The sequence below is a fragment of the Equus quagga genome, chromosome 8 (assembly GCF_021613505.1).
Source record: "Equus quagga isolate Etosha38 chromosome 8, UCLA_HA_Equagga_1.0, whole genome shotgun sequence".
In the NCBI taxonomy this organism is placed as follows: domain Eukaryota; kingdom Metazoa; phylum Chordata; class Mammalia; order Perissodactyla; family Equidae; genus Equus; species Equus quagga.
Genome location: NC_060274.1, coordinates 50,807,723 through 50,820,736, shown reverse-complemented (window position 1 = coordinate 50,820,736; position 13,014 = coordinate 50,807,723). Strand labels below are relative to the sequence as shown.

General features: G+C 44.2%; 1 protein-coding gene across 1 annotated transcript in view; it reads left to right on the top strand.

Annotated features, from left to right (window-relative positions):
* VOPP1 (VOPP1 WW domain binding protein) overlaps positions 1-13,014 on the top strand; it is a 119,009-nt gene that overhangs the window by 83,218 nt on the left and 22,777 nt on the right. Inside the window, exons 3-4 of the mRNA XM_046669922.1 lie at positions 73-150; positions 4,777-4,913. Coding sequence (XP_046525878.1) covers positions 73-150; positions 4,777-4,913 — 215 coding nt within the window. The remainder of the gene's footprint in view (positions 1-72; positions 151-4,776; positions 4,914-13,014) is intronic.

Here is a 13,014-nt window from a genome sequence, read left to right as displayed (position 1 = left end):
TGGACCTCATGACTGGTCCACCCTTCCTTCTGACCCAAGACACTGACCAGCCTGTGTCTCTCTCTCCTACAGATGCCGCCCCTATGAGGACTGCTGTGGCTCCAGGTGCTGCGTGCGTGCCCTTTCAATACAAAGACTGTGGTATTTTTGGTAGGTCACACTCTTCCTGGTCTCAGGTGCCTTGGTCCACCCCCAGGGGCTCTGCCCACAGTCAGTATTGTGACAACTGCAGTGATACCACTCTCACTTGGGGTCATGGTCTGTGGGACAGCCTCAGTCAAGAAAACAGGTGTGCTCAGGTTGGCTTCATGACAAGCAGTGCTTCTCAAAGAGTTTGCAAAAAGCTCATTCCTATTTCCACCAGCTTGTGGCTGGGGAGGAGGAGTTCTTCTTTTGGAAGGTGGGCTGGATAACAGCCTTGTCCTTCAGCAGCTCTTTTGCTAGTTTCTGAAATGGAGCTGAGGCCAGTTGTCTTGAAGAATCAGAGAATCAGCAAATCTTGTGATAAAGTTACTGCTGCCTAGAAATCTTTCCCATTCACATGGTATCAGCTGAATCCTAACTTTCAAGACAGATAGCCTGCATCCTTGTCCATCTTCCAGCTCTGCTGAGGGAAGTTGTAAGAGCTGTCTGAAGTCCATAAAAGTGTACCTTGAGAGGGAACAAGGGAATGATGCTGACTGAGCATCCTAGAAGGATGATAGTGCAGAGTTTACATTAACGAGAGCAACCTCCTGTGGATTGTTAGCCTCAGCAGATGCCCGTTTGGGGGTGTGTCTGAGAGTTTATTTGACTCTGTAGATGAGATATTGCTTCAGGTGTCAGGAATGGCAGAGCATGTGTGCTAAAGGATTTGCCTAAAACCAAAAGAGCATTTCCTATGCTCACCTATCCTCTCCTCTGCTCCACTGCAGTGGTAGTGTCATTGAAGCAAACTCCACAGAGGGTTAAGACTTGACTAGCTTCAAGACTTAAGCTTCTTTATGACTTTTAAGATTCTGATGTTACTGACTTCTAAAGTTTAGACTTTAAGACCATTACAGCAGCCGCTTGAATTTTTTTTGCGACATTTTGTCTTTCTCTCCTGACAACAGTTCCCAATCTTTGCTTAGGGAAACCACCAATAAGTGGCATTCCGTGTGTCACATTTTCTTTAATAGGAGAGTACCTTTCATCATCCCCATCACCACCTCCTAGGAGAGTGCTTGTCATTATCCCCATCACTACTTTCCTGGTGGGACATTGACCATGTAGGGCCTAGACTCACCTGTCACATGGGGCCCTGGCTTGGCCTCCCTTAGGGCTGGCTCGGGCACCCCTGTCTATGTTTCTGCTTCTGGTGAACGCTCCTAAACTGTGGCATGCTGGTGCTGGTTTCTCCCCACCTCATAGTTGCTAGTGCCTAAAGCTCTATAATAGAAGGTGATTTTTTTTAGCCTGAGATTTTCCAAATATAAACACCTCCTTGCACATTTCAAGGTGGAGGGGACTAGTACCAAAATGAGGAGAGGAGGACAGGAGGGAGGTGGCATTTCAGAGCTTTGCCTGGCTTCATGCATGCTTTTGCTCAGAATTTTCCTCCATGGGACCTTGTGGTAGGAGGAGGCAGGACTATCCAGGGCATGAATCTCAAAAGGGTTCAGAAGTATGTCACGTTCACCTGAAGCACCAGATGAATGATGAAGTTGTGGATGTGTCCTAGAAAATGAAAACACTTGTGAAAGTTCAGGTATTATGTGATTAACAAGAAAAAATATTGAGAGTCCAGGAGAACTGTGGAGGCCTGGCAACTAGAGGAGCTTCCTTTGGCCTTCCCTGGAAGCTTCACCTCAGCTGACGGCCAGGCGCTTTTGAGCTGTTGACCAAGTTCACCTGTCAGAGGCCGAGCAACTTGGTGAGTTAGTGGGATCCCTACACGGAGATGTCTCCTGAGTGCCATTGAGTGAGGGTAGGTCTCTCAAGGTCGGAAAGCCAGATGCCAGAAGATTTGGTCAAGTTATTAGAGTCGAGATTCTGATACCAGGTTTCTAAACTGGGCACACGGCAAGAGAACACTGAGATGGGAGACTGTGGTGCCCATGCTGAAGTCAAAGGATACTTAGTTTCTGCTCCATGCATGCCTTCTTTCAGTAAACAATAAGTGTCTAGTACATACCAGGGTCCCATGGAGAGGCCCTTCTGACAGTCAGCCTCTTAGAAGAGACAGATGTCTAAGTAGGTAGCTACATGTGGGGAGCTTTAAACCAGTGCTCTGGAAACAGATCATAGAGCTCTGTTGCCAGAAAAGTTGGGGAAAGCTGCAAAGCTTCTCACTGGGTCTCAGAAAGGGCATTCCACACAAAAGGACCAGCACATTACAGGGACAGGGATATAAGAAGGGAGCTGGTAAAAGGCTGATGGGAAACTCATGTAGTGGGCAGGTGTCTGGGGAGGAGGCATGAGAATGGGAGGATGGAGCTGGATATGGAGGGAAGGAAGGACTGCTTTCCAACCTGCTCCCACCTGACTTTTGAGGATTTCTGTCTCCTCACTGTAAGATAGAGGATTTTGGAGGAGAATGCTTTCAGAAGTCCCTGCCAGCTCTGAAATCTTGAGTAATCTTTAAGCAAGCTGGTCTGAATGAAATCATCAGGATTAGAACAGGCAGACTTGTTGCACCCTTGAGTGGAGCTGGAAAGCACACTATAGTGGAACAAAGGCTGGCATAATCCGCATTGTGTGTGAGCCCTGCTGCAGGGCGCTGCCACCCAGGAGGTCTAGGGTGGAGTCCAGGCACCTGGTCTGCACAGCAGCTCCACCGTGCCTAGGGTGTGCACTCAGAGTTGAGAACTGCTGTACCTAGTGCTGGGGAGTGCAGGAAGGCACTGAAAAAATGAATTGAAGAAGCCAGATGACTTTTTTTTTTGTAAGGAAGATTGGCCTTGAACTAACATCTGTTGCCAGTCTTCCTCTTTTTGCTTGAGGAACATTATCACTGAGCTAACATCTGTGCCAACCTTCCTCTATTTTATGTGGGATGCTGCCACAGTGTGGCTTGACGAGCAGTGCTAGGTCCACACCCGGGATCCGAACCTGCAAATCTTGGGCCACTGAAGTAGAGCGCACGAACTTAACCACTGTGCCACTGGACTGGACCCCTAGATTACTTTTAATGACAGAACAGGCACAAACTTCCTCTCTTAATCCCTAGAAAGCTCTGCAAACCTGCTCAGCAAGTAGGACATCTAGGGGACAGTCACTCTGTAGCTCACAGCACTTATAGTACCACTGCTTCCCTGGCTGATATCTGCTGCCTTTCTTTCCTTGCTCCTATAAGCGCATTCCCTTGCCCCCTTGTCATTTTCTCTCTTAAAATAAGTTCTTCTCAGACTAATGTTTCAACAGGGAATGAATCTGATGATGACTGATAACCAAGCCAGTAGTTCATCTCCTGCCATGTGACTTTCTTCTGTTCTTGCTTTCTGCTTACTTGCCTTCTGTCAGTCTAAGGTATGAGGTGCAACATCATTTTTATTTGTCTAGGAAAAAAACCCACTCCATTTGACAGTGTACCAACATTTTGGCTTATCTCGTGGAAGAGACCAACACCTCAGATGGCTTCTGTATTTTCCAGTCCAGGGAGCCTGGGCTCTTGCAAGTGAGCAGTAGTAGTATTTGAGAAGGTAAACCCTTTTGTACATTCAGCCTCTCCATGCTTTGTATTTCTGCTCAGATATTTACAATGGGACCCTGTGTTGAATGTAAGATTATCATTGAGTCCATCCGAGGGAAATTAGTTGTAAGAGAGAAACAGTTCCCTTTGTGATTCCAGCATCTCATTGCTGAGCTTGCCTGATGTTGCCAGGCCCCTGCACAGTTTGGATTCTTCTAGCTCCCCAAGACTGCACCCCTCTGACCTTCCCCCACATGCAGCCCCAGCCACCCTCCCTGGGCTTCTTGCTCTCCTAGCCCTTCCTGTGGGGGCATCTGTGCTCTTCTGTCCACCCAGAATGCTCCTTCCCTCCCTTTCAGCTTGTCTTTTTCTTTCTGTTCTTGAGAACTCAGCTCAGATGTTGCTTTGAAGGAAAAGAAGCTTTTCAGATCTTCTCACAATGACAGATACCCTTGTAAAACCTCTTGTTGCACTGAATTATACACTTAAAAATGGTGAAAATGGTCAATTATGTTTTATTATTTTACCACACACACAAACCTATTGAAGCACCCTCATTTTTCTTTCTTAGCACTTACCAGAGTTGTAAGTAAACAGCTTTGTAAATCTGTTGTTTACTGTCCCCCTCCTCTATTAGAACGCAGATTCAATGTGGCGGCCTCACCCGTCTTGCTCCCTGTAGAGCACAGCATGGTGTTGGGAGCATAGCGCGTGCTTAAAAATTACATGTTGAATGAATGAATTAGAAGACAGCTCAGAAAGCCACACTTTCAGCCCTTTCCTGAATCATTTCCTATCTTGTGCGTCTTATCTTTCTTCTTGCTCGACGTTCAAAGGTTGTCCAGTAAATACTAACTTAGAAAGCTTCTCAGTATGAGTAGCCTCCATTCAGGGGTATCCCGGAAGTCTACAGGCCAAGTGTCTCCCTGGTGTCATCCACCCAAGGATGTCCCAGAAACCGGTCAGGGGAGGATCAGCCCGGGGGGCCAGAGCTGAGCCTGACCTTGAGCCTGCCCTCTGATCCGTGCACTCTCTAGATGCTGTTGGAGGATCCTTTCAGATCCTTTGAGCTGGCCAAGCCGCTGCTGCTCTGAGCTCCATTTCACTGCTGTGCTCTTGTTCAGGTTCCTCCTGATGATGGGCGTGCTCTTCTGCTGTGGAGCTGGCTTCTTCATCCGGAGGCGCATGTACCCTCCGCCACTGATCGAGGAGCCTGCATTCAACGTGTCCTACACCAGGCAGCCCCCAAACCCTGCTCCAGGTCAGCCAATCCCTGTCCATGTCTCTCTTCCCTGCAATTTATGTGTCCTCTGCAAGCATTTGAAAAGGGCACTGCCATGGAATATGCTAGAAAAAAACTTCAGGCCATATTTATTCATTTAAGTTCTGGTAATCAACCTTATTGTGCATTTGTGCTGATAAAAAATTCATTGTCTTTTGGATTGTGTGTCTGTCACTTCATATTCCTGCCTAATTATTGGTGTACATTTTATGCATGTTTATGCAGTTCATATATGCATATTATTTATTCTCTTTTTCCTTAAAAATTACTTTATGTATAAATTTCCATGTAGAAACAGTAATATCCCTGCCATTCTGAATGCCTCTGGACTAAATATTAGTTATGCTACTAAATGGTAATTTACTTAGATGTTGTCATTGCTGATCATTTGTTTTGTTTTGCTGTTTATTCATTCATTCAACAAGTATTTATTGTGCATTTATTGTGTATTCCAAGTACTTATAAATAGTGCTGCTATAGACATTTTTGCACAAGTTACATTTGACCTATTTAGGGAACACTACCCAAAGTGATGCTTGCTGTAGAGTCAAAAAGAATTAGTGTTTCTCAATTTTTATAAAAAACTGCTTTAACTATCTAAAACTCTCATGAACTGTGGTGGGTGAATTTTAGCCTCTCATGACACAGGGTAGTTCCCCATTTTTGACATTATATGTGGGATGTTTCCCTTCCCTTCTGAGGAGGACAGGGAGCCGAGGCTCCAGAGGGCTGGTTAGGCTCTGCTCATTAGATCTCCTGTTTCTGTGTGGTGAGGCTGGGCAGTCAGCGCTGCTCCCATGCACACTGCTCTGCTCCCTGTCAGAGTTTCCACCTTTGGGGGTCAAGGGTTCTCTCTATTCATTGCAACTGCAGGCAGACAGTCAGAATTCTAGGAGCAGTTCCTGCGTTGGTTCTCACAAAGTTTCAGTTATGCAGAATGAATAAGTCCTAAAGATCGGCAATACAGCATGGGGTTTATGGTTAATAATACCGTATTGTAGACTTAAAACTTTGCTAAGAAGGTAGATCTTATGTTAAGTATTCTTATCAAAATAATAATAGTAATACATCCAGAGGGCAGGAGGAAACATTTGGAGAGGATGGATGGGTTTATGGCATATATTGTAGTGATCGTTTAATGGTGTATATTTATCTCCAAGCTCATCAAGTTGTATACGTTAAATATGATCAGCTTTTTGTACGTCAGTCATACAAAAAAGTGATCTTTAAAAAAAGGGAAAGAAGTAGGAGGGTTGAGCATAAGAGGAGTTTTCTCTCTTCTGTTCTCAGGATGCAGAGAGAGTGGAGGTGGTCATTTGTTGATTTGCTCTTTCACAGTTTTCTTCCACCAGATGCCTCGCAGGGTTCTCTTTTAAAAAGAATCTCTTTATTATTTTTTAAAATGTTACTCAAAGATTTGAGAAATGTATTTTCCACAGCAGCCCAGAGGCTGCTCCACCTTATCCTTGCACTCAGGGATGGTACCACTTTTCATACGTAAGTGAGTTTTTATTCTTTCATATTTGGAAATATTTGAATAGTTTCAAATTTGTGCTCTTGCACAGGGTGAAGTGCAAATTTTCAGTTAAAATGAGAGGCCAAGGCTAGATTTCATTTGGATTAGTCCGAGTTTTCAGGCCTTTGGTTTTTTTTTTAGGAAAGAGGCAGTAGATCAGAGAAATGGGTCAAAGGCCTTTGAATTTCCTCTTCCTTTCTGTCTTCACTACCTGGATTTTTAGTGCAAGGAGAAGCAGCCCATGTCCCACTTGCCCACAGGTGCAAGATGCTGTGTATCCTTGGTCTAGAGTGCTGGCTGAGTGTCTGCTGTTCCTTTCCTGGACTGGGGTGAGTGTGGTGAGCAGGCAGTGTTTCCAGCTGCATGCCGGACACCTCCCCTTGCACATCTGCAGCAACTCAGGATTTCCAACATAATGCTGGGCATCCCCTACACACCCTCTTTCCTCATCCCCTCTCTATTCTGCATCACAGTGCACCTTGTGTATCTAACTGGAATCCTCAGTTCCCTTATCAACCACACCCGATAAATAGGTCATCAGATCCTGCCAAGTCTTACTTCAGACTCTTATCTCACCGTGAGCAATGCCTGCTAAAAGTTTGCCCAGTCACTGGTCTTTTCCAGCTCTTCTCTGTCTTCCACATTGCCACCAGAAAGTTCTTTAAAAAAAGCACACAGGTCCTATCATTCTTCTGCTTAAGGGTCTCTGCTACCTCAGTTTTCTCCCAGCAAGTCCAGACTCCTTAGCCGAGGACCCAGGGCTCTTCACAACCTCATCCCTCTCCCCACCTCCTTGACCCTCCTCAGTGCCCCATGTGGGCAGCCTGCTCTCTCAAGTCCTGCCATCTCACTGGGCCCCTGTACGTGCCCTCCCTCTGCCTGGAAAATGCCCTCATAGTGGAATTGTCCCAGGCCACTTCCCTTCCTTCTCTTTCTGTCCTGGGTGCTCTGCCAGTTTCTTTAACAGTGTCTATTGTGGTGAGTTTTAATCCCTTATGTAAAATTTGGGCCCCCCACTGGCCCAAGTGCTTCAGCAGTACTCACATCTCAGGCACCAAGCAGACTCATGTCTGCCAGCTGAGTGAACTGGTCCACCTGGGGTTGGGATTTACTGTGGCCACACTCAGAGCGTGGAGCCCAGGCCTGCCTGAAGTGCTCACTCAGCCGACATCTACCACACACTGCAAAGGTGCTGCAGGTACACAGGACACCGGCGTGCAGCCTGGTTCCAGTCCTCACTCACCCCCTTGTGTGTTGCACGGTTTGCACAACCATGTGTAGGAGCCACGTGCAGTTGCACAACTAACTGTGTGGTCACTGGCCGTGATGAGAGCTATGGGGAAAAAGTTCAGGATGCTGGGAAACCATGTAAGTGGGACACTCAATCTGGTGTTCAGGTGGAGGGACTGAAGAGTATGTAAGAATACTTAAGTAGGAGTGGGCTGGGGGAGGGACATGAGGCAGAATTGGCCAGTGAGGCTCCCATGGTCTTCCTTTCCCATCACTCTTTAACATGTCCACCAAGACTCCAGAGCCACAGAGCTCCAAACAGCTGCTCTTCCCCAGCGGCCACAGCACAAATGCAGGATGCTTTTGAAGGTGGGGTAAATGGTAGGAATGTAGGACAGGAGAGACACCAAATAAAAAATATTGAGTTCCTCCTCAAACAGTGCAGAAAGACTGGTGGTAAGTCACCACTGAGCAGCTGCCAAAGGCCAAGCACAGCCTCTTTAACATCTTGGGTAGAGTGTGGTTTGACCTGATTCCACTGCAGTTGGGGGCAGTCAGAGAAATGGGGGCTGTTTATTCTCTTTCAAGATCTCCCATGAGGCAGTCACCAATGGGGACTAATGAAAGTGCCCATTCACCACCTGTTGGGAGATGACAATTTGGGTGCCCACACCCCTCTTCAGTGAATCACAGCTGCTGCTTAATTCACCATCATCCTTCCATTTGTATACTTCTCACAGGCCTGTAACAGTGTGACATAGTCAATCCCAAAATATACCAGAGTATCGTATGAAAATAAGACTGGCTTTGTTCCATGGGAGTATACAGTTTCCATAATTTCACTACAAATTCAAAGGCTGTGTCATTTTTTAACAGTACTAAGTTTGGGAAGAATTTAAGTGTTTTGATTTGGTTTTTTAGAACTAGTAACATTGAAAAGAAATAGTGTCTTTTGGTTTTTCAGTGATTTCAGTCTGGATACTCGCCTTATCCTGTGGATGGGATTCATCCCCCTGCAGCTGTTTGCTGAGGCCCTGTAAGGCCTCTTGGGAGTGCCCTTGGGAGTACAATGTGGAGCTGGGCTGACTAGGAAGAGAAACTGAGCGCACTAGCATTATATGGTAGTCCCACAGGATAAATACCATACCCAGGAGGATGGTATCTGCATGAAGCATGGGGTACTGTTTGTGGATTTGCTGGGCTGGCTCCATTTTTCTTCTACTCCTGGTCTGGGGGAAGGGAAGTGGATTCTGGTGAGCTTTGCTTATTCATGAAGAAGAAAAGGCAGAAGATTTTAGAGAACCAATTACTCATGCACTGGAGGTCAGTGGCTCATATCCTGGTATGCAAAGGGGCATGCAGCAGTGTTCCAGCTGGGACCAGCATCCCATTCCAACATGGCTGAGGGCAGAAAAGCAGAGATCTTCACATTATAAAGGTGCTCATAACTAAAGGAAGTGGAGGAATGTGGGTGGCAGCATCATGGTTCTAGCGGGTTGATGTGGGTTGGAGCAGGACTTGAGGGGAAGAGACTGGCAAACAAGGTATGGGGGCTGGGGTTCAGAGGTCAGGTTCCAAGTCTGCCCAGGAACCAAAAGAAGCAAAGGCTGAAGCTGCTGGTTGAAGATCTCAGGGCCTATGATCCAGCTCATTTGGACCTCGAGCTTGGTGAGGGAGGTGCAGATGACGACAAGTGGGAGGAGTGCAGAGAAGCTGTAGTTTGAGAAACAAAAAGAGCCACCTGGACAGGGAGTTAACAGGCCTGAGGTATGTGAGACGTAAGGTGGGCCACTCTCCCTTCTGAGCCTCAGCACTTTATCTGCAAAGTAAAACTGAAGAAAAGCACTCCTCCTTTTAGTTTGTCTTTATGTACAGAGATGGCCAAAGTATAACTAGAACAAGTCAGAGCTTCCTAAATGCTACAGCCCCCCAGATCCTTCCCAAATATGCAGCTGATATGCTGCTGACAGGGCCTATGGACCTGCCCTCCTGAGTGGAGAGAAAAGATAGACTTCATTCATTCATTCATTCATTCATTCAGAAAACATTAGCCAACTGGCAGCAGTCACTGTGTTCACACATGGGGAAAGGTGTGAGTAGGATATCCTCTCTGCCCTTTAAGAACATGTAGTACAGTGGGTGGTGGGGAAACAGGAGAAGGGGGTCAAAAGGTACAAACTTCCAGTCATAAGATAAATAAGTTCTGGAGTGTAATGTACAGCATGGTAACTATAGTTAACAAAATGTTGTTGTATATTTGAAAGCTGCCAAGAGAGTAAATGTTAAAAGTTCTCATCACGAGGAAAAAAAAATTGCAACTATGTAAGATTATGGATATTAACTAAACTTATTGTAGTGAAGATTTCACAATATACACAAATATATCAAATCATTATATTGTACACCTTAAACTTATACAATGTTATGTGACAATTACATCTCCATAAAACTGGAAGAAAAAAAGAATTTGTAGAACAAGGGGAAAAACATGAAAACCTTGGCTAAAGCAAAGCTATGGGACTGGAGGAGAGCAGGGGCTGGATTTTAGGAAGATCTCAGTAGTGGCCTCAACTGAACTTGGTGCACACAAGATTGAATCTGGGAAGGGGGAGTCAAGGAGGCTAGGAAGAAAAGGAAGATTAAGTTATGGTCTCTCTTCTTTATGGGATATTATGTGGCCACTGAAGTTGACAGTCATGACCAAGGCCATGTCACTGTGGCCAGACAAGTGTAAGCTGAGTTTAGGGAAGAGGGCGCTGCACGATGTGTTATGTAGAGTGGCCATAATTCCAACTGTGTAATCACACAAATGCATAGAGAGAGATTGGAGAGAATATTTGATAATGACATTTGTGGTGTTAATGTGATTTCAAGTTTCTTTAATAATGATTTCCTTTAATGTGGCTAAATACTGATTTTTTTAAAAAAATAAAAATAGTTAAAAGTAGATGACCCACACATCAACGGACAACTAATTTTTGTCAAGGGAGTCATGAACATACAATAGAGAAAGAACAGTCTCTTCAATAAATGGTGTTGGGAAAACTGGACAGCCAGGTGCAAAAGAATGAAAGTAGACCTTTATCTTACACTATACACAAAAATTAACTCAAAATGGATTAAAGACTTGAATGTAAGACCTGAAACCTTAAAACTTGTAGAAGGAAACATGGGCAGTTCGCTCTTCAACATTGATCTTAGCAGTGTCTTTTTGAATACCATGTCTACTCAGGCAAGGGAAACAAAAGAAAAAATAAATGGGACTACATCAGACTAGAAAGCTTCTGCACAGTAAAGGAGACCATCAATAAAATGAAAAGACAACCTAACAATTGGGAGAAAATATTTGCATATATCTGACAAGGGGTTAATATCCAAAACATATAAAGAACTCATACAACTCAACAACAAAAATATAAAAAACCCAATTAAGAAATGAGCAAAGGATATGAACAGACATTCTTCTGAAGAAGATAATACAGATGGCCAGCAAGGCACATGAAAAGATGTTCAACATCACTAATTTTTAGGGAAATACAAATCAAAACTACAATGAGATTTAATCTCACAGCTGTCAGAATGGCTATTATTAAAAGGACAAGATATAAGTGTTGGAGAGGATGTGGAGAAAAGGGAACCTTCTTTCATACACTGCTGGTGGGAATGCACACTGGTGCAGCCACTATGGAAAACAATATGGAGATTTCTCAAAAAGTTAAAAGTAGAAATACCATACGATCCAGCTATTCCACTTCTGGGCAAAGAACATGAAAACACTAAGTTGGAAAGATATATGCACCTCTATGTTCATTGCAGCATTATTCACAATAGCCAAGAGTTGGAAGCAACCTAAGTGCCCATCAATGGCTAAATGGATATATATCCATTCATCATATATATATATGTATGAAAATACACACACATATATAATGAAAATACTACTTAGCCAAAAGAAAAAAAAAAAGATGAAATCGTGCCCATTTGTGACAACATGGATGAACCTTGAGGGTATTATGCCAACCAAAATAAGTGACAGAAAGTCAAACACTATATGATTTCACTTATAAGTGGAAGATAAAAACAGCAGCAGCAATAACCAATAGGTACAGAAGCTAGATTGGTGGTTACTAGAGGGGAAAAGGGGAGGGAGGAGGATGAAAGGGGTGATGGGCATATGTGTGTGGTGATGAATGGTAATTAGTCTTTGTGTGGTAAACATGATGTAATCTACACAGAAATCAAAATATAATGATGTACACCTGAAATTTATGTAATGTTATAAACCAATGTTACCTCAATAAAAAAAACAAGAAGTAGATGGAGTTTTCCCATTGGGAGATACATTTTTATTCCTTTCCAGATGTACATTTATGGTGTATTCGTTGGATGGTTTTCTGACTGTTCTGATGTCTCAACACTATGCTAAATCTGTCAACCTGCAATGACAGTAGTGGTCTGACTAAATGACGCCGGCTACCGGAAAATGGAAATAGTTTAAGTACCTTCCAAATCAGGGCTGAAACACAAACAGGGCTGCTTCAGTTGTGAGGACTGTCTGCTTTTTAGACCTGAGGAATAAACATAGTTCTTCTTCTACATGATGTTGCTTCAGGTACGCAGAGACAGCGATCAGACAGTCCTGCAGTTTTACCTGTCCACATCTCTATCTCCTGTGGCTCTAAGATTTCCATTGTTTATTTTCTGAAGAAACAGTGGGTGAGGGGACCGTGGTGTGTGGCTGCAGTGGCTGTGAGAGCCCTGTGCTGTGTGGGGACTCTCATCCCTTACCCCCACTATGCTCCTTGTCACACTGTGCTGAAGGGTGGGTGCCTTGAGGATGAAATTATTTTTGAATTTATGGTTTTGGTGAAAGAAAGTAACTGGAAATATTTAAGTTATTTGTTTAAAAGTCATGAATGCCAATGTTTTAGTAGATTCTCATAGCTACCAGAATGTCCCTTACCAATTCATCCCTGATGGCAGAAGGTGACTGGTTGACCAGAGAATTAGGGTGGGTAGGGAGGTGTGACTTTGAGAGTTCCTTCATGCCAGCCAGGAATATTTTTCCACAAAGTTCAGTGTATGTGTCTGTCTATTTTCTGTTTGTGTGTCTCACTCTCTCATACTCACTCTTTCTAACCTTGATGCTACCCTTTCCCTTTCTATGACAACTCAATTGCTATTTCTTATAATTTACATTATCCAGTTCACATAAAGTAGATACATCTAGGGTGTTCTCCTGTATAAAAATAGGAGTTTAGTTTTTTTCTTTTCTGCTATTTGAAAATGTGAGGGCTTTTTTCGCCCTATGAAAGCACTTAATGCCCTCGGCTA